Raw genomic sequence first — 26,876 nt, 5'->3', positions numbered from 1 at the left:
GTTTGAAAAATATTCTACACGTGTTTTTTTTTTAATTATCAGTTTACTTGTTTAGGGAATGAAATTATATTCTAGAGAAAGGGATGGTAAACCTATTTCACAATACATATTGAAAATCAATCGAGACAAAATAAAATATTAAATACAGACGCTGCAATTTCATTCATTATTTCTCATTAATATTTTCTGAACTCTTAGCTACTTGCCATAGTCAATTTGTTAACTCTACAGATTGAAATACAAATTTATAAATGAAAACTTACAAGTACAATAGAAGGTACAAGATCTTCGTTAACACTTCGATAGGTAATTCAGGCACCTTAACAATTCCAAAAACCAAAGTAATTCATTTAGAAAATCAAAACAATTCATCTAATAATACAAGAACAGAAAAGACAAAGTGTATCGCAACAATAATTTATGCAACCTTCTTATACCTTGCAGATCTTAACAAAACTTGGTTTACAAAATGTATTTGCAAAATTGGTCTACTCGGAGCTGTTTCCAATCCCTAAAAATGTACACAGACAATTACAAAAAGCTACATATGGAACACGATTCTCTATTCTACATGCGCACCAAGTTGTATTCCAACCCAACAACTACGGATTGCACGATGTCTCTTTGCAAGCAAGCTCTCACAGTCCTCAACGGAATCACGAAGAGGCACGAGCCTCTTCTGGGTCCTAGACCAAAGTGGACAGTTCATGGGGGCTGTTGGTAGTCGCAGCGCTGCTGAGATCCAGCGTGGCGGCTGGTAGTCCAGGACTGACACTGCCACTGGCTTCCCTGGGCAGGTGCTGGGACCTGTTCAGCTTGTTCCCAGGGCTGGGCGGTGACCTATCCCCCGGCGTGTCCGGCGGCGTGACTATGCTCCTGTGGGTGCTGACGTTCAGGTGATTGTGCGTCGCTGCGATCGGCGCCGGCGATGAGAGCAACAATGGTGGCGGCGACATCGACACGTGCCGATGATGATGGTGATGATGGTAATGCTGGTAGTGAGAGGCCCGGCCGTGGCTCGGGTGACCGGCAGCGTTCTGCTGGCCGGCGAGCGTTCCAACCTTCGCCGCGTAGCCGGCGTGGTGCGACAGCGGACCTCCTCGGTGGAGCTGCTGCTGGTGATGCTGATGGTGCGACGCACTCTGGTGCTGCTGCAGCTGCTGTTGCCGTTGCAACTGCACCGCCGCCTCGCATTGCTCGCGCGCCAACGCCTTCACCGCGTTCGTCTTCTCCTGAAAACGGGAACAATAGTTTAGGGTCACAGTTTTGTAAGCTTTCCTCTTCAACGTCGTACGATTTAGAGGCACTAGGAGCAGTGTTGCCAGACCGGGACAATTCAGGGGAATGGAGTTACCCTCTCTCTGCCAGTACAGAGTCAGGTGTTAGTCAGGTGACATGCTGAAGCGTGGGGATGCTAGCTGTCGGGGAATGGCGTCGTAGAAGGGGTACGGTAGAGTGGGAGACAAGTCTTGATCTGGCGACACTGACTAGGAGGCGGTATAGAGGTCACAGTTTAGGTCAGAATTGTAGGTTTCCTTCTATAATGTCGTTGGGCAGTGGAGAGACAAAACAATACAAAATTGGACAGGATGGTGGGTATTAGAATGCAACGCAATTCTATCGAAGGAAAACAGCATAATTGCACATGGTGGTGGGGGAGGAAACGAGACAGTAAGGTGGGAGAAAAGACTGTGACACACTATCAAGAGAAAATCGTACTTCATATGGATCAGAAAAGAGTCTGAATGGTATTGAACAGAATGGTGGGGAGGAAAACGCGACGCTAAGGGGGGAGAGAATACAGTGGTATATAATTGAGAGAAAATCGTACTTTCGGTTAGCCATAGGGGAGTATCTGTGGAGATGAACGGAACGACGAGGAGGAAGACGCGACGGTAAGGGGGGAAAGCGCCCGATGAGACGGTATCAAGTCGAAACTGTACTTTTGGCAGTCGGGAACGGTTCGATCGGGCAGGAGAGCCAAGTTGGTCGTGGTACAGCAGGCGTAACGGGTCCCCGTGGACTCGTGATGGGAATTAAAAGGTGCTTACGGTAAACGCGCGAGATATCGATGGGAATAGCGGCGTGCTCGAGACGCGGTTCACGTAAACGACTCAATCGAGAGAGCCCTTTCAGGCGAACGTTAGAGCGCGACCCGTTGCGTGTTGCTCGCGAGAGAGCTATTCCGTAATCGAATCCTTGCCTCGACTCGGCTCGACAGCCTCGCCTCGTTCCGACGGTGTCCCGTGATTATGGGAACGACGTCGCTAGTATATGATGATCGGCGAGTAATGATATCCCTAGTTGCTGGTATCAATTAATACGTAACGGGGAAAACACGGTGGTCTCGGGTTGCGGTAGCGTCGAGCGAGAACGACACGGTTTTTGGTTCGAATGATTAAGTTTATTGGAGGATCGAATTCTCCGTCTTCTTGGGAAGGTGAAAGCTGGCTCTCTTGCGGGGAACGAAAATGTCTCGTGTTCCTGTTCCAGGAAAATGGTTGCCCTAGACGAGCGAACAGCCACGATGGAAAGCGACCTATTATGATTTTTATGAAAAATCTCGTTGCGAGAAGATTAGCTTAGGAAAATTTTCCTTTCTCGTGGAGGAAACGGAATGCTGTTTCGAGGAGATGGAGGGTGGAGTCTAAAAGTCTTGTGGAGGGAAACCCTATCTTTCTTATGTAGGAAGAAAATAGCTGTTTCCCGGAGAAAAACTAGCTTTCGCAATGGAGGAAGGAAATGGCTCTATCGTGGAGAAAAACTAGCTTCCTAATCGTTCTTTTCTTTAAAAACTTGTTCGTTTCAGAGGAAGGAATAGCTCTTTCGCGGAGAAAAAGAATGTTCCTTTGCAAAGGAAAGAAATCACTCTTTCAAAAAAATGGAGATTGATTGTTTTACAGAACAAATGCTAGTTCTCTTGCGGAAGGAATGAATAGCTCTCTTGGATGGAAAAATACAAGTTGCTCTTTCGTGGAGGAAACGGTTCGCTTCCTCACGAAGGAAGAGGAGCTCGTTTGCAAAATTAACGATAATTTTTCTACACAGAATAGATTGCTATTTCATGGAGGAAAGGTGTTGCTCTCTCAAGGAATGATGTATAAGATCCTGAGGAAAAGAAGAATTTTTACCCTCTGCCACACGAAGACGTTGTGGACCATCGCGCAGCCACAGAAGACAATGCCGAGCCCTATGAAAATCGACGTGACAATGGCTGGCGTCGAATGGAACTGGATGAACGTGTACAGTATCATGCCTGAAACAATCGTCGTGAATATTAATTACTGCGCGCCGCTACTCTTAATAAGAAGAATTAAAATAGCAATTCAGAAGCGTGAACTAGGCGAAACGCGGAAAGTATTGAAGAATGCTTACCAGTTAAAAACACGGGAATGCTAATGAAGAAGCCTCCGACAGCGCAGATACGGCTGATGGATGATTTTTGCAGGTACTTGTTACTCCTGAAACAAAAGAGAAATCGATAAAGACTCGCGGTTTCGTGATAAATAAACGAGTTGAGAAACGAGTGTCTCTGTGTGACTGTGCCACCTCGAAAATCTTACCATGCTACAATAATAATAATAATATGTTTATACATGTGTTTATATTGTATGATCAAATTTTCTTCAGTAATGAAATTAAGTAATAAATATTATCAGCCAACAGATGCAATAAAAGATGACAAAATTCTCGAATAAAATGAACAATATCCGAATTATATTCAATAAATATCGATAGAAATAGCTATAATTTCAACGTTTGATTCAAGAAATAGTGCTTTCAATTTTAGGTTGCCTCTAAATATGAAAATATGTGAAAATACTTTCCGATCAAGCGAAGCGTCAAAGAGGAGTTAGAAATGCTTTGAGGTATTCGATATTTAGAACTGTTGCGTGCGAACTCGATCGAATCTCTACAGGATTTTGTATCACTCTCGCTGAATTCTTCGAAGCGTGCCACGTTTTACTGGTTTCAACCACGTCCAACATGATCCCACATTACCACGAACACCGCGGTTCTCTGCTCAAGCTAATTTGGTCCAATTAAGTCGCAAAACGATTCGTTGGAATCTCGTTTACCCAACTGCATAGCTACGACTTATTGTTATGAGAGTCGAACCCTCTGCTCGATACTTTTTTTATTCTGTTCGCGCATCAAAGAAAATACCATTTACAATTATACTGGAAGCCTGCTAATAGTCTTTTTAGCGATCGTGCTGTACTTCAAAAGTGTTCAATCATTTATTTGTTAATTATTGTTCTTATTAGTTTTTTATTTTAGGGAGTATTGTTGTTCGCGAACTACGCATGAGAAGCATTTCAGCACTCGCACGGCCATCGGCAAAAATGTTACGCGGACGGCCATCGGAGGATCTTTTTAGACCCAGACGTTTCTGTAATAATATTTAGAAATGGTTGTTTGACTCATTTATTTTGTCATATATTCTACACTATTTTGAAGAAGTTTATATCAAAGGCATTTATAAAATATTTTTATCCCCGTCGCAACCTTTCTTTTCCCGAGACACCAGTCCTTTCCACAGTTCAAAAAAAAATAAAACTATTGTCCCTTGTACTATCGAGTTAGTTTAGTGATGGAGACTTCTAACACGGTCTATCAGTACGTATGTTATTATTAATAATTTCCTTCGGATACAAATGAAATTGAATTTTATTGTGGTCCATTGGAGAGATGTGGTCAAACATAAGTCTTTTTCCCTGGTCAATTATGAACCGCAATCTTATACTATCGAGTTAGTTTAGTGATGGAGACTTCTAACACGGTCTATCAGTACGTATGTTATTAATAATTTCCTTTGGATAGAAATGAAATTGAATTTTATTGTGGTCCATTGGAGAGACGTGGTCAAACATAAGTCTTTTTCCCTGGTCAATTATGAGCCGCAACCTTGTACTATCGAGTTAGTTTAGTGATGGAGACTTCTAACACGGTCTATCAATACGTGTGTTATCATTAATAATTTCCTTTGGATAGAAATGAAATTGATTTTTATTGTGTTCCATTGGAGAGACGTGGTCAAACATAAGTCTTTTTCCCTGGTCAATTATGAACCGCAACCTTGTACTATCGAGTTAGTTTAGTGATGGCGACTTCTAACACGGTCTATCAGTACGTATGTTATTATTAATAATTTCCTTCGGATACAAATGAAATTGATTTTTATTGTGGTCCATTGGAGAGACGTGGTCAAACATAAGTCTTTTTCCCTGGTCAATTATGAACCGCAACCTTGTACTATCGAGTTAGTTTAGTGATGGCGACTTCTAACACGGTCTATCAGTACGTATGTTATTATTAATAATTTCCTTCGGATACAAATGAAATTGAATTTTATTGTGGTCCATTGTAGAGACGTGGTCAAACATGTCTTTTTCCCTGATCAATTATAAGCCGCAAAGAAGTTTGAACGATTGCAATGGTGAAATAAATCGTAGCGGAAGGGGCTCGAGAGAATGCTCGGAGTTCTCGATTCTGTCGAAGTTTATGGGAGCATCGGCGGTCGGCTAACGAACGAAGGCGGTCCCATGGGGTCGCGGGGTCGTCCGTCTGAATTTTTCGCGAGGGTTTTCGCATTGCCACGCGAGCGTACGGTTTCTTTGCGAGCGTCGATCGAGCCGAGTCGTTCCCGCGCAAAAACGAACGAATCCTCGGCTACGTGCTGATTTTAAACAAGCCCCCATCCGAACCAGCCACAATGAGAGATTCCCACGAAGCCGTTGCTACCGTCTTTTTCGAGGTCGGCGACCTCCTTGGATACGTTTCAAGTGCACCGGTGTTGTACACACACCACCGGTGAAATCATCCTAGACTAATTCCTGCGGGCTCCTCGGCCTTCCGAGACTCTCCGCGAGCGTAAATTTAACCTTCCGCGTCCGCCTGTGTATTCCGGGACGTCGGGCCCCGAGCTCTATCCGCTTTCCCCGTCTTCCCAGAATGCCTCGCGATATACCCGCGACGCTCCGCGAAACTTATGCGACGCGTGCCAAGTTATGGTCACCGACTGCCACGTGCCGCCGCGCCGGTACCGCGGTTTCCGTGACATGCTAACTTCTCGATACGCTTCGATCGCATCTTTCATTGTCCGCGGTGCATTCCCTCCGGCTCTGACAACGCTCAAATGATTTTTAGATCTGATGCATAATGGTTGCATATTGTGCTAAATTTTCGTTTTAACGTGGGAGGCTGTTTTTCTCAATTTTTTAACTCTCGAGAACCCGACGTGATTCTTCAGACTTGGTGTACACTGAACGTACATTCTGCTAAATTTCTTTTTTAATAACAAGTTTCCTGAAATTGAGGAGCCAATGTCAACCAACAAATTGTCGATCTACAAAGTCTCGCAACTTCGTGTAAAGGTATCTTGAAGAATTGTAGCAGGGCTCATTCCAAAGGGCGAAATCTCTTCGTACCTGAAACTCGCGTTAAAATTGACATTCCCTCGTTTTTCCCATGGACCGTTCAAGTACGTAACAGAGATGTACGTTCTCGGAGAAAAACGAAACATTTAGAGAGAGAGAACAGCGGTAGTATTATGCGTTCAAGATGATTGCCCTCGACTTTGTGAAGCTGATGGGTCTCGTAAGAATCTCCGAAAAAAAAGAAGAACTGGAGAGAGGGAGAGAGAGAGAGAGAGAGAGAGAGAGAGAGAGAGAGAGAGAGAGAGAGAACCGAAGCCATGGGAATTTGACCACAAGAGGCCCGCCGAGCCGCGGAGCGCCGGGTAAAAAGTATTCTCCCGTAACAGATGAAAAGGAACATTGAACCAAGAGTGTGTGTAGAGTGGGCCCACGAATGGCGTGCCTGCCGACCATTAAGATCAAGCCCGTGATTTTAACAATAAATATTGGGCGGCGCTCTGACCTGTATATTTCGCGTGCGCCAAGTGCTCCAGAATTCGCTCGAAAACTACCGCATTCATTAAAACGTTGCCATGAAAAGCAAGCTTCTTCCATCGCTCGCGAGCCAATTAACTTTATGATAAAACAACTTTACACGGATTCGTACGCTAACAATCCGCCGGAACACCTGTACCGAACTCCGCAGTTCGTGTCGCACGAAGAATCTGATCAAGTAAAAACGATTAGCAAACAAATTCCTTCCGATTCGTTTAGCTGCCTCGAAGCGTCCATGAAATAAAGGTAATTTGACGCTAAAAGCACACTCGATGAAAATGCCGTACATTCAAACGTCTGCGGGAACTTTGACAAATTGTTTTCCTCACTGAAACCACCGTAGATTTAAAGATTTAAGCTTCCCCTTTACAACGACGCCTTGAAAACTGATGCACGATTTTTTCTAGCTGTTTTATCGAGCTTCGAACGAGAGGTATGCCGCTAACTCTACGTCAGTACAAGTGACGAGGGCCACCGAACTTGTTCCTCGTTTTTGTTCCATGAAACAGTGAGAAAAAATCATAGATCAAGTTCGAATCAGTGGTTGTAAGTGGGAGGCTTCAGTCTTCAAATCTGCGACAGTTTCACGTGCGAGAAAAATTTGTGAAAATCTTTGGAGACAAAAATTTGCAGCATTTTTCAGGAAAAATGGGCCTTCGGTTTCCCACGTGCTGCATCATGCAAAAATATTTTAGGGGAAAATTGACATTGCTTTGCGAAAGCAGAGGCTTCCAGCTTTAAAACCTTTAAGTTGAATACTTTTTGCAATCACTGTATGCAAGGAAAATATAATTTTTCTATTCACGATAACGTGATCACTAAGAAGGAGAATACACAAGAACGCGTGAGAATATAAGATCGGATAAGTGTCTAGGAATTCGTACAATTTTCAAGCAAAGGGGAAAATTGATTTGACGATTGGCTCTAACGAAGTTCGTTACGGAAAAATAGGAATTCATTTCCACGGATAAAATCATTGTGCCGGGGTCGTTTGCAATCACTGTAAGGTCGTTTCGCCGATCGTTATCTCCATTCATCTCGGCGAGGGAAACTATTTGACGGCGAAGGCTGAATAGCTGAAGGCTCAGACGGTTTTGTCGGTTCCCGTGTGTTGTCGCTTGTATGCCAGCCTCTCTCGCGATCATGAATGGAGCAGAGGCTCGTACACCGAATCAAAGGGCAAGGGACGAAGGGATTCCCTTCCTGCTCGGCGAGATCAACGAGATCTGCTTGAATGGAACCAGCTCCCTGCTAGTCACACTTTCGGTGGCTGACGAATCGCCTAAGTGTCGCTCTTGTCCCCCAGATTCGCCTAAACTGCCTTCTGTTTGTGATTCAAGGGAGAGACCCTTTTTCAACGCTGCGTTTTGGGAATGGTAATTAACGTTGTTGGAATTAATTTTTTTTTTCACTTCTACATTGGTCAAACTCGTTTTCAATCTAACTTTTTAAGATTGGAAAGTATAAACATTTGAAACCACATTTAGGGGATGTTGACGAAAAATGAAGAGGCATCAATAGATATTTGTTTATTATGAATAGATTTAATTTAGAGGGGGATCTTGTCAAAAAATGAGAGATCAATAAGAGAAATGTTTAAACACATTTAGAACGCCATGTAGGGGATGTTGGTAAAAAATGAAGAGATGCATAAAAATAGTTAGAATTACATTTAGGGGATGTTGACGAAAAATGAAGAGGCATCAATAGATATTTGTTTATTATGAATAGATTTAATTTAGGGGGGGATCTTGTCAAAAAATGAGAGATCAATAAGAGAAATGTTTAAACACATTTAGAACGCCATGTAGGGGATGTTGGTAAAAAACGAAGAGATGCATAAAAATAGTTAGAATTACATTTAGGAGATGTTGACGAAAAATGAAGAGGCATCAATAGATATTTGTTTATTATGAATAGATTTAATTTAGGGGGGGTATCTTGTCAAAAAATGAGAGATCAATAAGAGAAATGTTTAAAGACATTTAGAACGCCGTGTAGGGGATGTTGGTAAAAAATGAAGAGATGAATAAAAATAGTTAGAATTACATTTAGGAGATGTTGATAAATGAAAAAATAAATAGAAATGTTTAAGTACATTTGGAACTACAGGTAGGGGATGTGGATAAAAAATTAAGGGGCCTATAAGCCAAGAAATTAAAGATATACCTCAAGAATCAAATTGATTAAACTGTCAGGTCTTTTTCTATTCGTTTCACTTATTTAATAACTTCGGGAAGGAAAGTGGGAGGTTTTTTAAAGGGATTTGTAGTTCAATTAACACGGAAAGCGGCCGAGAAAGTGTAACGAACCCTAAGAACACATTAATTCCACGATTCTCCCATCTCCGGAGTAAATTGGTACGTGTTCCCCGGAAATGGCGGCAACTAGAGGCCTCTAGTGATTTTCTGCATATCCGCCCGACGCCGGTCACTGACTTTAAGCACCGCGTATACTCGCTCGGGTCAATTAATAGTACACTCTACCCGCGAACCGGAACGAGAGTTCGTACACCCGACTGTATCAACAAATCAGTTCCCCAAAAATATTACCGTCCTGTATTCCTGCAATGACGAGCATCGGTTGTTCCAATAATAAAAATGCTCACTTCAACACGTACCACAACGGTTTCACATTTTTTATTTCATAAACATCGTATAATTCCGAAAACATTTCCATTAGAAATTATTAGATAAATTTCTTTATTCGGGTACACATTGTCATAAGAATTGCGAGAGATCTAAATCAATTTAGACTTGTAATTTTTATAAAACAACTGTAGCATTTGGTGTTCTTACTTCACAGTTTCGTATTTCACTTATGTCATAAATGTATAAGTTTGATGTCTGCGGTTTAGTCACGATTATATAATTTTCTTTTATTTTCGTTTAGCCAAGTGCATATTTAGTTGAAAATAATTTTACATTTGAAAAAACTGCGTGAAAACTGTAGTCGATGTATTCAAGTTTAATCAGTTCTTCGCATTGTCGCGATTGTGTGATGTGTTCCGGCCTAGTCAAGTGCATAGTTTGTCTAAGATAATTTTATGAAAATTGTGGCCAACGCACCAAGTTCGATTAGGCGTGTGTTCGTGTCTGCCTCGTTCTCAGACTGACGAGGTAAGACATTCGAATTGACTTCGAATTTTCCGTGCTCGTTCGGTACAATGGCGCTAAGTATCAAGTACAAGATCACGATTCGATATCAGCATGAAACGCGTTTCATTCGTGAGGAAATGCAAGCGATCTCTTGCGAAACTGTTCGCCGAGAGACCGACAAGCCCACGAGCTACGCCCAAACGCCACCCAACGCAGCAATATGCAGGAAACGAGATGCCCACGACCGCGAACAGAGAAAAATTAGATATTCTCTTGTTTACAAGCTATTTTTGCATCGGTACACCTCCGGCGAAAATGATAATTGCGCATTGTTCCCCCGTGAAACATCGCGACAGTGCAAACTGCGATTTCTCAAGTTTCCGCAAAAATAATCAGAAAATGCTCCACCAGTTCACTTATACACGCGGATTTTTATGGAAAATGAAAATTGCATAAAAATTTAAATTCTCTTTTGTTTGATTTACTCCTTATTCCTCTTGTTATTACTCTTTATGCAAAATTTTGTGGAATTAATGCGCCGTTCAAGGTGGTGCCGTTCAATTGTCTTCGTTAAAATGACGAAGGGCTCTTTATTAAAACGATTAGGAGCTCTTCATTAAAGAATTATCGAGAATGTATTTTGATTTATCGATTCGTCCGTGTGGTTGACGGAGAAAATTTTTATTATGCACGAAGATCACCGGTCTAATTGCAGCACGTGAAACACGAGATCGGTCATCTATCTCTCGCCAATGTCTAATTAGCGGAAACGAGTGTGCCTGATGGGCAGCTAAAGGCGAGTCCCTCGAGATCTAGTCGAGCAGAACAGTTCGAAGAAAATTTATGACGATGCTGACGGCAAAAGGTAGTCTCTCAACCGTAATTCGACACGGTGTACGGTTAGGACCACCGAGTTAGGAGGAGTCACTGTGAAAAGGGACTGTCAAGATCAGGGAAACGTCTCTTGACTATAAATAACCATATCGCGCAGTACTATGACTTCTCATTTACGGAGGTATCGCTCCATCTCCGAAATAGAATTACGGTAAATCCACGAAATTGTAAAACACCAAATAAAATAACCGACTAGCATTTATAGCATTTGGAAATTGTTCAAATAGAAGAAACTATTTTTGCTATTAAATGTTACTGTGCTTAAAATTTTGTAAAATACAAGAAGCACTTTATATTAATAAACTACAAAATGCGTGCACAAAATGTAAGAAAATCTTTTGCATACAACCGACTAGATTGCAGGTTTTTACACACATTAAAAAGGTTCTAAATCAATTACAATAGACGAGAGTTTCTTAATAATCTCAGCTCTTTCTCACCCACTCGCTTTTGTCGAAAATCCATAAAATTGATTGACGACGTTCCCACTGTATTGTCACCATAAAGAATCGTTTGCTCGATGAAATAAATTTTAGGAAACGACAGGAAGTGGGACAAAAGGTAGACGATCTCCCATGACATTTTAAGGACCAGTTAATCCCCAATGATTTATCTCGTGAATCCCAAGAACTAAAAAAATTCCTTCACTCCTTAAATTCAATATTTCAATCTTCCCAACGTGTTTCGCTCGACATTACAAACAGGAATGAATCAAGAGGATGTAACAAGGGTGGTCTGGGTTAGCTGGACAGCAAACACAGTCCAGGTGCAGTGTCCTTCGTCAATGGCGCCGGTATCCGTTCACAGTTTGCAGATGTTGGAGCCGCAAAGAGACACAACAAACACCACTTGGAGAGAGGACACTTTCCCTGGTCGACTTTTCCCAGAAAAGGACACCGATCCTTGAGGAGTGGGAATCGATCCGTACAGGAAACAGTAAAAAGGATCCTGAAGTCTTTTTGTTCAAATTTCTACGGAACAATTATATTTTCTCATCTAACCGGCATCAAATCTCTGGAACCCTATGATCGATTTACTTCAAATTTTGACCTCTTCCCGTGCCATTTAGCTCGACGAAATCCGGACCCAAGACGTAGGGGTCAACGTGCGGTAAACAGACCAGAGTGATGCTCGAAAACTGTTGCAATACTAGCCGAAAACATTCCGCGGTCTGACTCGTGATGTTTACGTTTGGCCCGATTTTCAGCCCGCAAGTCAGACTCGTGATGTTTACGTTTGGCCCGATTTTCAGTCTGCGAGTCCTACGCGTGATGTTTACCTTTTGGCCAAAATGTTCGTCTCGAGGCAGACTCGTTAAACGGGGTTAAACGATATTCTACAAACAGTACTCTAAAACGTACCGTAGGATTTTCTTGGTATCTCAATTATTTTTTCAGTTACACATTATTACAGTTATAAAAAGCGATTATCTCGATTCAAACTGTTGCCATTTCTACAAATGACCGAATTCCTTGAGAATTCTACGCTACATTTTAGGCAATAGCCTCTAGTTCGAGAGTAAAAAAAATTGTTCTTTTCGGACGGTTCAATTTTTGCCAGCAATGGTGACCATCCCTCGATGTACCAATAAAAGGCCGTTAAAAAAACTGAATAACTCTGCCGTTTTGTAACATTTTGATGTGAAAAAAATGGAGGTTAGAGTCGAGAATTGCGTTTAGATCATTGTAAAATACCAGAATTTTTCACTCATTAATTGTGCTAAAAAAATTCCTGAGGGATCGTTCAAATGGCAGCCATGCATTACTGTGCCAATTAAAGGCCGTTAAAAAAAAAACCGAATAATCCTGCCATTTTTTAATATTTTGCGCTGAAAAAAATGAAGGTTAGAGTCAAGAGTTGCGTTAAGATCATTGTAAAATACCAGAATTTTTTACTTGTTAATTCTCCTTAAAAAAAAAATTGCCGAAATCATAATTTCTGGATAGTCAAGGTGGTCTACCCGGTAAATGCAACAATTAGCCAGTGCAGGGGGCAGGTATCAAAGCTGCGAAATCTCCGTAGGAATCAAACGACCGAGGAATGCCAGGCCGGGATTGAGTCATCGTTACAAAGAGGTTACAAAATTAATGCTGCCCGGTGTTATCTGATCGTCGAATTTCGGAGCGATGGCTCCGGGTGATCCGCGGGAGATCTTTCGAGTTAGGGGGTTGGGGGGAAGGGGATGGTGAGAGATATCCGAATGATCCGTAACTCGGCGATTTTATCTGTCATTAAAAAGTCCGTCGGGATGCTGCTCGGCTCGTTCGTTTTTCATCGACGGGCCTGGTTTAACGTTACACGCGTGTCTGGTTTCTGTTCCCGGACGGTTTCGTGCGTCAGATCCGCGGCCGACTTCCATCTCCGTTCCTCAAGAGCACACACCACTTGGCATTCCACGCCTTCGAATCCGCCGTCTGGAATCCTTTTTTTTTTCCTTCTCTCCTCCCTCTTTCTCCTTTTTTCTTTTCCCTATCTTTCTCATTCTCTTCCGAGCTTCGACTTTCTGTCTCGCCTGCCTTTCCTCTCTCTGTCTTTCCCTTGCCCAGTTGGCGTGGCGGGTTAAACGAAATAAATTCGGCGCCTCCAATATCCGGATCTAGAAGGTGCGAGAGGACACCATCGACATCCCGACTCCTTGTAATTTATTTGTCGGTTAATTTCGAGCAAACGACTCGCTGTTCCCGGTGAACTTCATCTGCATAACCTGACGATTTCATTCGCAACATGCGCATCCTCGCCGGTCCACATTGTTTTGCTCGCTGATTAACCCTTCTCCTCGGGAAATTTGTAAAACCCTCCAACTGCAGTCTACAAGTCTTCATTCGTGTAAACGATCAGAGTTATTAACAGACCGCGGATCTTTGTGCGAAAGAAGAATTGTCAAACGGAAGTGCCTTGACTTTTCCAATCATTTTAACACGTCAACGTCAATTCTTCTAATATCTGTTCAGGTTTGTATTCGACCAATCCATTTTTGTAATAAATGCGTCAAGTCTATTAATAATTGAATGAATATCTGGGAAAAGGCGTGTACTACAAATTTTGTAAATGCCAAGGTGAAGCTCGAATTACACTGCCACCATTGCTACACGGAGTTCTGGGTCAAAATAGACCCAGGCTCTGCTGTCAGAGCGTCAAGTATTCAATATACGTACAGGGTGTATAAAAATTATTTGTCACGACCACCATAGCGTGATTCTGCACGTCCAGATCGGTGGAAATCTGTGAAAAAAATGCACCGCAAGATTCACCTTGACCTTGGAAATCAAGGTCAAAGTGTCGAAAAATTTTCTTTTATTGCATCGTATAGTGCTCATCGCTCAAACTTTTCGATACTTTGACCTTAAGTTTCGAGGTCAAAATGAATTTTGCGGTGCATTTTTTTTCACAGATCTCCACCGATCCGGAGGTGTAGAATCACGCTACGATGGTCGTGACATGTAATTTTTATACACCCTGTACAACGACTTTCTTCTACTAAATTCTTTCAATATTTCGTGAATTAAACATTTCAACGAAGGGAGTACACGTCGAAGTAAATGCTGGTAGCGAAGGGGTTAAACACAATGGTGTTTGTTTACAGGGCGCACGGGGGGTAAAAATCGAAGGGGTTAACGATGGAGCTTCGATTTATTTTGAACTGCGATCTTTGTAGCGACAGTTCGAGAGACCATAGGTCGAGTGAACAGGTCAAAAGGTAGCAAGTTTACGGGCACAGGCGTGTACACGCGATTAAGGCGGTGAGGAACGGCAGAGTTTACGAGCAGACCGTATTTCGCGTTCAGAAGGTGCGACAAGACAGGGTCCCGTCGAGGTCAAGAATTAGCGATCGACCGTTCGGTGGATGAAAGGCCGAGCAAGTGTCACGAGAAGGAGGGAAGAGTAGAAGCGAGTTAGAGAAGGAGATAGAGAGAGAGAGAGAGAAAAATGGTGGTGTCACGGCGGTGTCGAGGCCTCGTAAAACGCACAATGCGTCGGCCCGCACCGGCCCGCACCGGCCCGATCCAAGGAACAGGTGCGAGCCGACCGCCGGTAACGGTCGCATAGTCCCTTACGAAACGATCCGTGGCCACCCCTCATTTCAGAATCATTAAACCTCCCCTTCTCTCCGTGTTCCTGGTGTCTTCGCGCCCTGTCAGACGGTAACTAAGGAAATTTTCGGGGGAACGGCTGCTACGGACACTCTTTGTCTGTTGGACAACGAGTGTTGGTCAAACTTTACGTTCGAGCTGCGATAGAAGCTGGTTGGTCGCTTAACCCTTCACGGTCCGGAAGTTTTTCAAGTTTACTTCCCACCGGGTCCAAGCTATTTTTCATGCCAAGAGAAACTGTGGACTCAACGTTTTTACATCAAGTATAGAAAGGAAAGTATTTATATTTTAGTGAAAATTAATTAACACGTTGAACGCCACGTCAGACATATGTGGCTGACGGAATTATTTGTGCGGGTTTTAAAATGAATTTTTACGTTGATATATTCGTTGTACTAAACTTAATTAGGATCTGTAACATGCAAGAATGTTGGAGGATTACTCAGTATCGTACGTTTAATTTTTGGCAATTTTTATTTCATTAAGTAACTTACTTTGATTTTATGGAATTTTTCGGGTTTCTAGTTTGGCGTTCAAAGTGTTAATATACAGGGTGTTTCGCGTAACTAGAGCATCTATTTCGGAGGAAAACATTAGTTGGTTCAGAGAGACGAATACTATGATAGGCAAAAAAATTTGTTCAAGGTTATATTTTTTGAGATTTCAAGGTCATCGAAGTTTTCTTGAATGGAATAACATATTTTTATTATCGCTATATGATAGCCGAGGTCAAGACGAATCCAACGACCTGCAATATTATGACCTTCACGTGACCTTAAGTATGAAGAATCGTCGTTCAACGACACAGTGACGATTGTTTAGCATGGACGAGTTAACTCGTCATGCGTGTTCTTGTTATCATTGAGAAGCTTTTAATTTTCTTGATTCAAGGAATAACTCTTTCGCAGAATTGTGTCGCAAAATATATGTTGGAATATTCATCTTAAAGTATAATCTTAATTAAACTCGTGTTTCGTTACGCCTTCGTAAGTGTTTAGAATTAAAAAATCATTAGTTAGAAGGTTAAATTAAATGAACAGGAGAACTGACGTGTTCGTAAGAAATATATGTCGAAAACTAAAGGGACAAACAATGGAAAAGCGTGTCGTCGCAATGTCCACGGATTCGCGGTTCAGCGAATCCGATAGCGATCAGAATTCGAGCGAGATACAATCTTGATCGACTTCCGGTCGATGGAACGACTGTTTTTCCTCGTTTATGACGAATCTCTTCGAAATCGATGCGACCGCTTCCGGCGAGACGCGGAAATTGAAGAGCGAGCTATCGAATTGATCGAACGAATTGGCTTCTGAACGGAAGCGCAGCCGTGCAAACGGGGCTTCTCTCGTTTCCGTCTTTCGAAACAGCGTCGAGAGCATTGGTCAATCCAAAGTTTCACTAATTTACACATTGACGAGATTCAATGAAAATTAGAAAACGGTGTAAAGCTTCAAATGAGTTTGAAAAATGTGCACGCTACTCCCCAAAATTAAAGTTCTAATTTCATTGACTCCTGAAATATTTTACCGACCTTTTAATTCTATTAAGGATAAATTGTTCTAATTTCATCGACTGCTTAAATATTTCAGTAATTTATCCAAACATTTAATCAAGGAAAAGAGCTCGTCATTTTTGGGACCATTTTCTTCAATTTCTCAGATCAATTATGCAGTGGAATTACTGAAATAAGGACACTTATTTATCCAACGATTTAATGAAAGGAAGGCAGCTGACCATTTTCTTTTTCACCGATCAAGGAATTAAATGATTAAAATCAAGTCAAATATTTTGCACGCGATTTTGCACGAAACACCATTATTTTTCTAACGACTTATGAAAAATTGTGGGGGGTTGCCATTCCCGAGCCAGTCTTTTTTAACTTCACAAATCAACGAATAAGTTAAATTGGAGAATCCTGTTGATCAAGCGTACATCAGTTTGCTGAATGTTTTACTCCGTTTCCAACGAAGTCAAAGCATCAGGAGTGAAGTTTGCAGTGAAAAGCATCAGCCTCGAGAAGTCAAGAGAAACCATCCAGGTCAAAGGTAACGACCCGTTCCGAGAAGAAAGCGGCCATTGTCGCTTGAGAAGGAGCAACCCTTCCGAAAGCACGGAGCTTTTAAAGGCGGGTTCTTACTATTCGGGTCTCTACAGCGTTCACTTTCGTCGGTTGCTCATTGTCTCTTGTTGTGCTCGTCCTCCGGATCAGGAGAAAAGAGAGAGTCATGGGATGAGAGTTACACAGGGAACGACAGCCGACCGATTACAGAGCGCCAGAGAATGAAAGACAAGCGACACTGCTAAGTGCCAGCTCATTACTTAAATGGCCCGTGATAAGGGACGCAGTCGTCTTTCTTTATCTTTGCCTCTCGCTTCTTCTTCTTCCTGCGATTTCGGCGTGAATTACCTGGCGAGACTTCACGATTTCAGTCGGCGAAGGCTTGCTTGACTTCTTCTTTCCTTAAAGTTGCCTTTGTGGTGACGTCATAGTAGGAGTTTGTTGGTAAACCGAATACAGTAAAGTCTTGATCTAAGCTAATTAGTTCGCCTATCCCCTCCACTGGGGGAGCATAACCCGCGAGGAGCCAAGAAGGTCGAGCTGCCTCGGTCGCCGAACCGTGTACAGTGAATTCTCGTTACGAGTCAGTGCCAACCTTACGATTTGGAGTCAGTGGAACTACCCACACCACCGCGGTGAGTGGCCAAACTCGATAGTCGTCGCCGCCACAACATTGTCGGCTATATCGGTGTGAGACCAGAAGACCACTACTAATCCAATTACAAAACTTCGTTATTTTTTTATGAAACTTGCACCAACATATTTGTGGCATTTTAACTGGCGGCCTATGAGATATGCATCGACTCCATCCGTGTTTACACGCACTGTCCTTTTGTACGTTCGGCGTGGTCACAAGAAAATAGTAGCCCTACACGATCTAAGTCACAGCACGGACCCGAGGATTGGACTCAGATCAAGACTTTACTGTAATCCTGAGTTGTGTTTGCCAATCTTGACCGATCTTGATCCTCGAACAATATTGACCAAGCATCATCTTCGAACATTCGTAGCTAATCTTGACCAAGCTCGATATTTGAATAATTTTGACCACTGTTGCTCGTGCCTATGTTCGCAAACTGTTCAATTAGAAACAATCGCGATGCTGTAGGGCATGCATAAAATCCATGCTTTATTCTTTAACAGGATCAGGGATACAGTCCTTGGAATGTTGCAAGAGGATACACAGTTTCCGGAATGATGTCCGTTCCTAATAGACCTGATGTCGACAACAAAAGAGCCTACGAAAACCTCAACGCGACCCTGCTTAGAACCTCCAGATGTTGGGGCTGCGATTTATCGCGCCATCAAGCATGATACTACTGTGAGAGCCATCGTTTCTTCTCGTAAAGTCGGGACTTTAAGGATGAAAGACTCTTCCAGCCGCTGGGAAATGGGCTTTTCTATTTCTCAGCTAAATAAATTGTCCGAATCTATCAGTGGGACTTGCCGCGCTGCTTGCCTTGCCAGCTTGTTGAGCAATGCTCAATGGGGCACCAGGTTGCGTGGATCTAACCTTCTGACGTTGACTCTGTGATTCACTCGCTGCACCCCCAAACGACTGATTTCAGAAGTTGATCAAGATCGAAGATCTTTAGACTCGACTCTACACTAGACAGTGGATTTTTACACAAAATAAAAATTACGTGAACCAATCGCACGAGACAGGGGTTGAACAAAAATCTGTATTTTACTGCGGATTTTATGCATTCGTAACAAAAACGAGTAGATCAATTTCGAAACAGTGGCCAGAAATTTACACACATTGTTGCACTATCTTCAAGATTTATTAACACCAGGTTTACGGGATCCGTCAAAATGACGGGTTCTAATATTTTTATCTTACAATTATTAAGATTCTTGGGTGTATTTTCTTAAAAAAAAAAAAATGGCTCAAATTTGTGCGGTACATTCTTGTTATTTTTACAAACTAGTGTAAAATGGTCTAGTGCTCCGTAAACCTGGCGTTAAGACGGTTAACACTAAACCCACCACCGCCGGTCAAAATGACCGTTCCAGATTTTTTATTTTACAATTACTGAAATTGTAAAAGTGCTTTCGCGGGGAAATGATTAAACAAATATATTTAGGAGAGAATGTACTATAATACGAACCGCTCAAAATCCAAATAAATTCAATCTGGTCATTTTTATAAGACAACATGTGCTTTTAAGGCTCGGTAGGTTTAGTGTTAAGAAACAAATGATCAAGGTATACGTAGCTCCAGCATTTTGCAATGGATGCAATTTCTCGCTTTTGCAGTGACCCAATTACTATCGTTGCGTATTGTCAGGTGGAAATCGAGTCGCGCGAGCAGCGTTGGTGCAGGATTCGCGGATTTTTGCGTTCGTTGGACTGCGCGCTGCGTGAGAAGAAACACTAGACAGCGCAGCGCTGATATATCGCGGCGGGATACGAGACACCGTGCGTTTCAGCGGCGCGGATAGCGCACGCATGGATGACTTGGGAACTCTCATTCCGCCGCGGCGGATAATCTTGATTGAGGACGTCGGCAACGATGCGAGATTATAGAAATTAATGGTAATCGTTCCCGAAGGAAACCGCCCCCGCCCTCGCGCGCCTCCTCCCTTTCTTTCACGGCTACCTGGCGGACGATGCGATCCCGATGCAACGCGATGCAACGCGGTGCAACGCTGACCCACAAACCGGCACGCCAAGACAATTCTCTACTTGCCACTTCGTCCGAGACCTACTGTTTTTTCTGCACGCGATTCCGTGCGCCGCATTCGAGAAACTTTGAAGATGGTGATCAAGCGAGTAATTAAAATGTAATCAGCGCATTAAGACCTTGCGCGTTGGCTGCACGTGATCGCCGGACTGCGGGTCTCTATGAAAATTTCTAACTGAATTGTGACAAACTGGAGTGAAATAGAAATTGACTTTCTTTCTTAACACTAGGTTTACGGAGAACTGAAAATTACTGTTTTACATGTCTTTATAAAAATAACGCGAATGTATCTATCAATTATAGCCATTTTTTAAATAATGTATACCTAAAGAAATCAATTTGCTTAATAATTCCTCATTGATGCAATCTTTACAATCTCAATATTGGTAAATTGAAAATATTAGAATCCGTCATATTAACGGGTCCCGTAAATCTAGTGATAATATGTCTAATGAGTCATGACGTGGTTTTTTATTGTTTAAAATTATACTGATTTTCGTCATCGATTTTTAAAATTAAAAATATAATTATGTCTAACTTTTTCTCGTAGAAAATTTTTAGCCGCCAAGTAGATTTTCAAACGCAAGTTTGATCAAACCCAGTTATCGGAGCGTGAACCTCAATTAGCCGGATGAAAAATCAGAGATGGTGAAGGGAGTTAGGCGAACTCCCATTGTATGAACGATCCAGTTATGCGAACTGTGAGTTTCTGGGCGGGTTCGTATAAATGCAGTTCCAGTGTGCTCTTACGTGACGGGCCCACAACGAAAATGAGGCTCGTTATGCGCGCGCGATGCGACGCGACGCGACGCGATGCGATGGGATCGGGCCTCTTCACGGGCCCGGCCCGTTGCGCTCCCTTATCTCGGGCCCATCGTTTTCGCGGCCCTTCCAGACAAAGTAACCGCCCGGTTGGATAATTATCGCGAATGGAACCGCTCGTCTGCCTCTGCGACCAACATTTTGGTGCTTTTGTTACGCGCGAGAACGTCTTGATATCAATTAGCGTCCTGCTTACCGGGGATTTATTAAACCAACTTTGTTCTACTGGCTCTCTAAAGACGAAAATGGAACGCTTATAATTGTCAATTCTTTCATTCGTTCGGCCAGTGGTCAGACTCTATGCGATTTTTATCGAGACCAATACAAATAATCGTGGTCGATTGATTTTACAATTATTGAGCTTGTAACTTCTATAATAATAAAATAACGAGTCTTCTGAATCTGGGTTACTAAACACGTGTGTTAAGAACCTACCAGTTTATTCTACAATTGTTGAGTTTGTAATTTCTGTAGTAATAAAATAATATATTCTAGTATATATTTAGAAGATTATTTAATCCAACTAGATTATAGATGTATAAAGCAAATTCTAACCGGATTATCCTCTATTTCTACGGAGGTCTATTTAGTCTAGAATTTTAGTAAGCAATCAGGCAAATTACAAACGGACAGGTTCCCCACAGACAGGTTTCTAGTTTCTACCGGTCAGCGTGTTCGACAATAAATGGAACCCCGTTACTTCCTTATCACAACGACAGTAGATAACCCATCCTTATCTGGTTTTTGCATCGGGGGCTACAGCTTCGATTCGTCTCGACACGATTTTCATTTCGAGGGTTTATCTAAAAAATTCTACGGTGCAAAGAGGAAAACCTTGCGCAGCACGAATTCCTCAAATTTCCTGGCTCTGCTCTCTCGTTTCACAAACGGGAGACACAATTTTCGAGTAACGCTGACTATTCATCACGGAGAGATAACGTTGGGAGGCATTCTGGAGCCTGGACCGACTCCAGATCTTTTACGGTGTGAAAAATATTCGATGAAAGTAGTGGACGCGACTGTTTAAAGAATTAATGAAAATGAATGGGTGGTCTTGCACATGTGCAAAAACAGAAAAAATGCAAAACAGAAAAGTTCACGACGTTTCAGAATAAATCAAGTACAGTGTAAGACACTGTGTTTTAGTAATAAAATAATGCACTGTGATTACTGTAAAAAATGTGTTAAAAAGATTGCTCGATATTTGAGAATGATTGAACCCTTCATTGAATCCGTGTTAAATTTTCTCAGCCTGAAACCTCTTCAAAAAGAGGCAAACATCAGTTTTGTATTAACACTTTTTTTTATACAGGGTGCCCCATTTAAATCCCTCGAATAACTTTGAAATTATTTACAATACTGAAAGAAAGTTTCAAACGAAAGTTGAACGACATTATGTCCCCCTCGATAATTCGATATCAATAGTATTTTGTAGGTGGAGGCGTAGAGGACATGTGAAGGTCAACTTAATTTTTTTAAATGGAATCATATATTTTTTAATGCACTGATCGATGCAGCTCATTCTCTGTAGAAAATCAATTCCAACGTAGCTATTATGGCATCGATTGTAAGGAGTTGACGATTGTATTATTAACATTATTTCGTAATGTAAAACGGTTATTATTAATACAGGAGAATTATTATTACTGTATTTAATAGAATCGTATATTGTTCCCAAAAATGGAAAACAAAAATAATTTTTTGGGTATTGTCTCGAGGGTAAATTCAATCGCATAAATTGCCACAGTATAGTCGAAATAACAAATGCACAGTTCCCCCATGATTTCGCAGTGAAGTAATCGGGCGCTCGACAAAAGAATTCGAAAGATCCAGCTGGATCTAGAATTGTCTGCTGAGCCCGAAGCAAGTCGAGGCAGTGAGTGAAACGTGACAGAGAACGCGAGGCTGAAATTTTAATCGTTCGCTATATCTCTTCTAGCCAAGTATGCTTGCACGAGATCATTTTCTAGAAGGTTCCAAACGGTGGACGTTGGCGCCGTTGATAACGCTGCTTAAAAATAGCTGTTGTGTATCGATCGATAGTTGCCGTTATCAGTTGCCTTGGGGCCATTGTTCGGCCAGAGAACCTGTGAAAAATTAAATTGTACCCACAAGTTCACCTTCTCCAACCTGCATGCTCCCTAATCGATCATGCGAGCGCGAATTCAATCGGGAGACTGCGACGCGTGGTTCGCAAGATAAACAGCTTCCGTGGAAGCGTTGGAAAGTTTTTCTCGTGGATGAAACCACCATAGATTCGAAGATTGAACGTTCCCCTTTACAAAGGCACCTTAAAACTTGACGTCCGATTTTTCAAAATCATTTTATCGAGCTTTGAAGTAAGTAGTACTATTGTAACTTTACAATAGTGCAAGGAACATGATAGGGATTTTAGTTTCTAAAGACGTTGGAAAATTTTTCTGGCGAATGAAACCACCATAGATTCGAAGATTGAAGCTTCCCCTTTACAAAGGCACCTTAAAACTTGACGTCCGAATTTTTAAAATAATTTTGTTGAGCTTTGAAGCAAGTAGTACCACTCTAACTTTACAATAATGCAAGTAACATGATAGGGATTTTAGTTTGTAAAGACGTTGGAAAATTTTTCTGGTGAATGAAACCACCATAGATTCGAAGATTGGAGCTTCCTCTTTACAAAGGTACCTTGAAACTTGACGTCCGATTTTTTAAAATAATTTTGTTGAGCTTTGAAGCAAGTAGTGCCACTCTAACTTTACAATAGTGCAAGGAACATCATAGGGATTTTACGTCTCTAAAAACGTTGGAAACGTTGGAATGAAACAAAAGAATGGTCTCTTGTCAAATAGAAATGTCCACGAGAAGCGACTTATGGATTATGTCATACACCTAGCAGTGCTCGCGTCGCAGCAGGCATAGTGAACGATGGTGACTGCCGCGGTCGAAAAGAGTGTATGGCAAACGGGGGAGGACCGGTCGGGTCAGCGACATTGACACGGTGGAATCCAGTTCAATTATTTTTCAGTTCTAATGGGACCGCCGGCAACTAAGACCGGTAATTAATTAACGCAATAAGAAGGGCTGCTGTAGTGTCCCGATAATGCTGGCCGCGACCTCTCGAGCCACCGAGCGTCGTTACAAAATCCTTTAACGGGGCCCGTTAACTTTTTTATCGGGCCCAACTCTACCGGGACGCGGCACGGCTCGCGCGACTCGCAGGTGGATGCACTTTGCTGCAGTTAAACGCGCTGCGAAAGGGGACCCGTGTGCACCGTGCATCCTCTGCGCGTCGTCTGCATCATGCGCGCACTTTCCGTGACCATGGGTACCCACGGGATTCCCGTGGCCTGTCCTCCGATCTTTCTTTAGCTCCTTCACAGAGATCGTTTCGCGTTTTTTATCGGGCTCGCCATTTCGATGCACCTGTGTCTCGTTGGGAAACTTCTTAGCTGGAGTGTAGCCCAAGTCAACCATAATTATTACTAATTTTCCGGTACCGGTGCATGAAAATTTAGACACTTTCAAGCGGACTTTCGTGCAAAATAAACGTTGTTTCGATTAATTGCATGGTACAGGTGGCTAGTTCTCTTTTTAATCATTTTAAGCAGTCGAAAATAATGCAAAAATGTTTTTGCATTCCTTAAATGTCTTTACCGTTTTGCAATCTTCTCATAAATGCATGAAATCCGCAGTCGATCGCCAAATGTTTAATACATCATCTACCGGCAATTATTCCATAATTTTTCAGTGTCGTTTAGCGCTCGATAGTTCTAGTATTAACTTGTTAAGATAATTTAAAAAATTGTCCCTTGCGATCGTCGCAGAAAATGTCTTTGTTGCACAAAAATCCACATCCTAAATATCACATAAAAACAAAACAAAAAAAAAATACCTTCCAAACAGCTGAACACATGCCACCCTCTGAAACCCAGCGACCCTAATCAAAAAATGAACTCACCAGTGTCCCTGGTACGAAGTCTTGACAAGCTTCACAGTAAAGAGGAACTGAATAGCGCAGACGAGCAGGCAGCAGAGGTTCAAGGACAGCGCCAGTGCGCACAGCGCTAGAGTGACTTCGTACACGATAGTATACTCTTCTGGACTGATGAGGCTGCTGGGAGTGACGGTCAACGGGGAGATCTTCAGCAGGAAGATCAACGAGAGCAGTGCCAGTAACAAAGACACTAAACACAGTAGTCCCAGACTGGTGAGAGTCTCTTTAGCTCCGGCCTCTTGATCCTTATGATTCCTGGACAGGGACGAGGACCAGGAAGCGTTTAGGGGATACGCTGTGGACCCAACGCCGGTTAGGGGAGCACCTGCCGTGGGTTGCTGAAGAACAGGTGCAGGGGAAGGTGTGGCTTGACTTGGCAGCCTGGATAGCCTGGAGATGTCGAATCCCCCGTTGGCTTTCGGCCTGTTGTCATGATGCAACGGGACCTGGGTGATCACCGTGTGTCCCAAAGTGGTGGACACGTTGTTATTATTGTTGCTGTTGATGTTGTTGTTGTTGTTGCCCCCAGCAACCGGGCTGACGCTGTTCACCGAGTGCTTGGACGTCGACAAGGTGGACAGGTTGAGCGCATGACTGTGGTTCAACCGTTGCGATAAATTGTTCACGCTCAATTGGGAGTGGTTCAAGGGATGTCTATGGGTAGACGACGGCGTGGTAGCCGGCTGATGGTGGACGTTGCCTGTCCTCTGGGTCGGATGTACCACCACCGAGTCGTAAACCTCGACACCTCGTCCCCCATTCCCGGGCCTGACCCCTCCACTTTGGTTGTAGTGATGGTGCTGCTGGTCCTGGTGATGACCCGAGTGAACGTGATGATGCTGGCCGCCGTGCAACGTGCCCGAGCCCGCCGGATAATCATTCTGGTGATGCCTGGAGCCCGCTGACGACGGTTGCCCCGTCAGGATGTGCTTCAGCATTACTCGACACGCTGGTTGACCCGGAGGAAGAAGCTTCTTCTTCTTCTCCTTAACCTCCTGGGCCTCTACATGGTCCTCTATCTTCTTGGACTCGACGCTGTAGAATTTCTTCCCTTGGTCAGGGGGTTTTTCTTTTTACTTAGTGGGAGATTGATTGTATTAGGGGACGGAGTGGTTCGGTGGAGTTAGAAATTAGGTTCCTGGGCTCAAGGAGTTGCTGCACACCAGCTCCAACATGGCGACCGGCATCCACCGGCGGCCAGCCTGCAGAGCCAGCTGCGATCACGCCTCTGAGGAACTCGGAGAGTCCCGCTCTAGGCTCGGGAGAGTTGGGAGCCTCGATCTAGAGATCATGGCTGGGGATCCGATTTTGGGGTGGGATATGCTCGCGGGGAGTTGGTCTTTGTGCTTTGGGGCAGTGGGAGTAGCATCAGTCGAGGTTGGCTTTGTTACCTTCGATGAGGCTAGGAGACCTCAGTGATTAGCGATTAATGCTGGTTTGGATTTTAGGTAGATCCATGTAAGCCGATTCTTCTTCAACAAACTCTTGCTTGGAGGTTCCCCTGAACCTTGAAGAATCTTCACTTTTTCGAATTTAATAGGTCTTGCTGTCCTTTAGAGGCTGAGGGTCTCCAGGTATCATCAAATAATCCTGGTTGAGTTCGAATTAAGTCTTCACAGCTTGAACTTAAAGCTTGAACAAGCTTTGGAGCAATAGTCTATCACCAATCGGTTGGAGACTCCTCGTTTCACTGATCCAATAGGTTTCGCTTTCTTGTAGAAGCTACGAGTCCCCAGGTATCAACAACGAATTTCTCATTCCCAGCTTATTCCTGAGCAAGTCTTGAAACAGGAGTATCATCAGTCAATTAGGGGCTCTCTCAGCTCTCTGCTTCCTTTCAGAGGTTAGTTATGGTCGTCAGTAATTAATTCAGAGTTAGGTATTAAACTGTACCACCAGTCCTTATTCTTTGAAACTTGATATAATAGAGTATCATTGACCGAGGATTCCTCTTTGATCTAACAATCTTTGTTCCCTTTTAGAGCCCCCTTCTTCTAGTGCTTCCGATTATCAGCCTGATCAGTGCCAATTGAATCCTAGTTAGGTCTTCATAGTCTACTTATTCTCGAACAAGCCTTGAAGCAATCAAGTGCCATCGCACCATTAAAAATTCCTCTTTTCACTGATCCAGTAGGTTCTTCTTCTCTCTAAAGACAAAATAAGGTCAGTAATCAGCCACGAATCCTGTATTACAGTCCAAATTGAGTTAACGAAGCCTTTACTCTTTTAATCAACTTGATCAGTTAATCAATCGATTGAAGACTCTTCTTTCCACTGACCCAGCAGACTTTGCTTCTCTATACAGTCTGAGTTATCAGCAAAGAATCCTCCATTAAAGT

At 42.8% G+C, this 26,876-nt stretch overlaps 1 protein-coding gene across 1 annotated transcript; it reads right to left on the bottom strand.

Moving 5' to 3' along the window:
- Positions 1–138: 138 nt before the first annotated feature.
- LOC143355694 (uncharacterized) lies at positions 139–25,475 on the bottom strand. Its single transcript, XM_076790749.1, has 4 exons — positions 24,502–25,475; positions 3,376–3,461; positions 3,132–3,256; positions 139–1,232 (listed from the first exon to the last, which is right to left on the bottom strand). Exons 1-4 carry the CDS (start codon positions 25,473–25,475, stop codon positions 687–689), a joined length of 1,731 nt encoding a protein of 576 aa, XP_076646864.1. The 3' UTR covers positions 139–686.
- Between the last annotated feature and the right edge of the window lie 1,401 nt (positions 25,476–26,876).

The sequence above is a fragment of the Halictus rubicundus genome, chromosome 7 (assembly GCF_050948215.1).
Source record: "Halictus rubicundus isolate RS-2024b chromosome 7, iyHalRubi1_principal, whole genome shotgun sequence".
Taxonomy (NCBI): Eukaryota; Metazoa; Arthropoda; class Insecta; order Hymenoptera; family Halictidae; genus Halictus; species Halictus rubicundus.
This window is presented reverse-complemented; position numbering and strand designations above follow the sequence as displayed.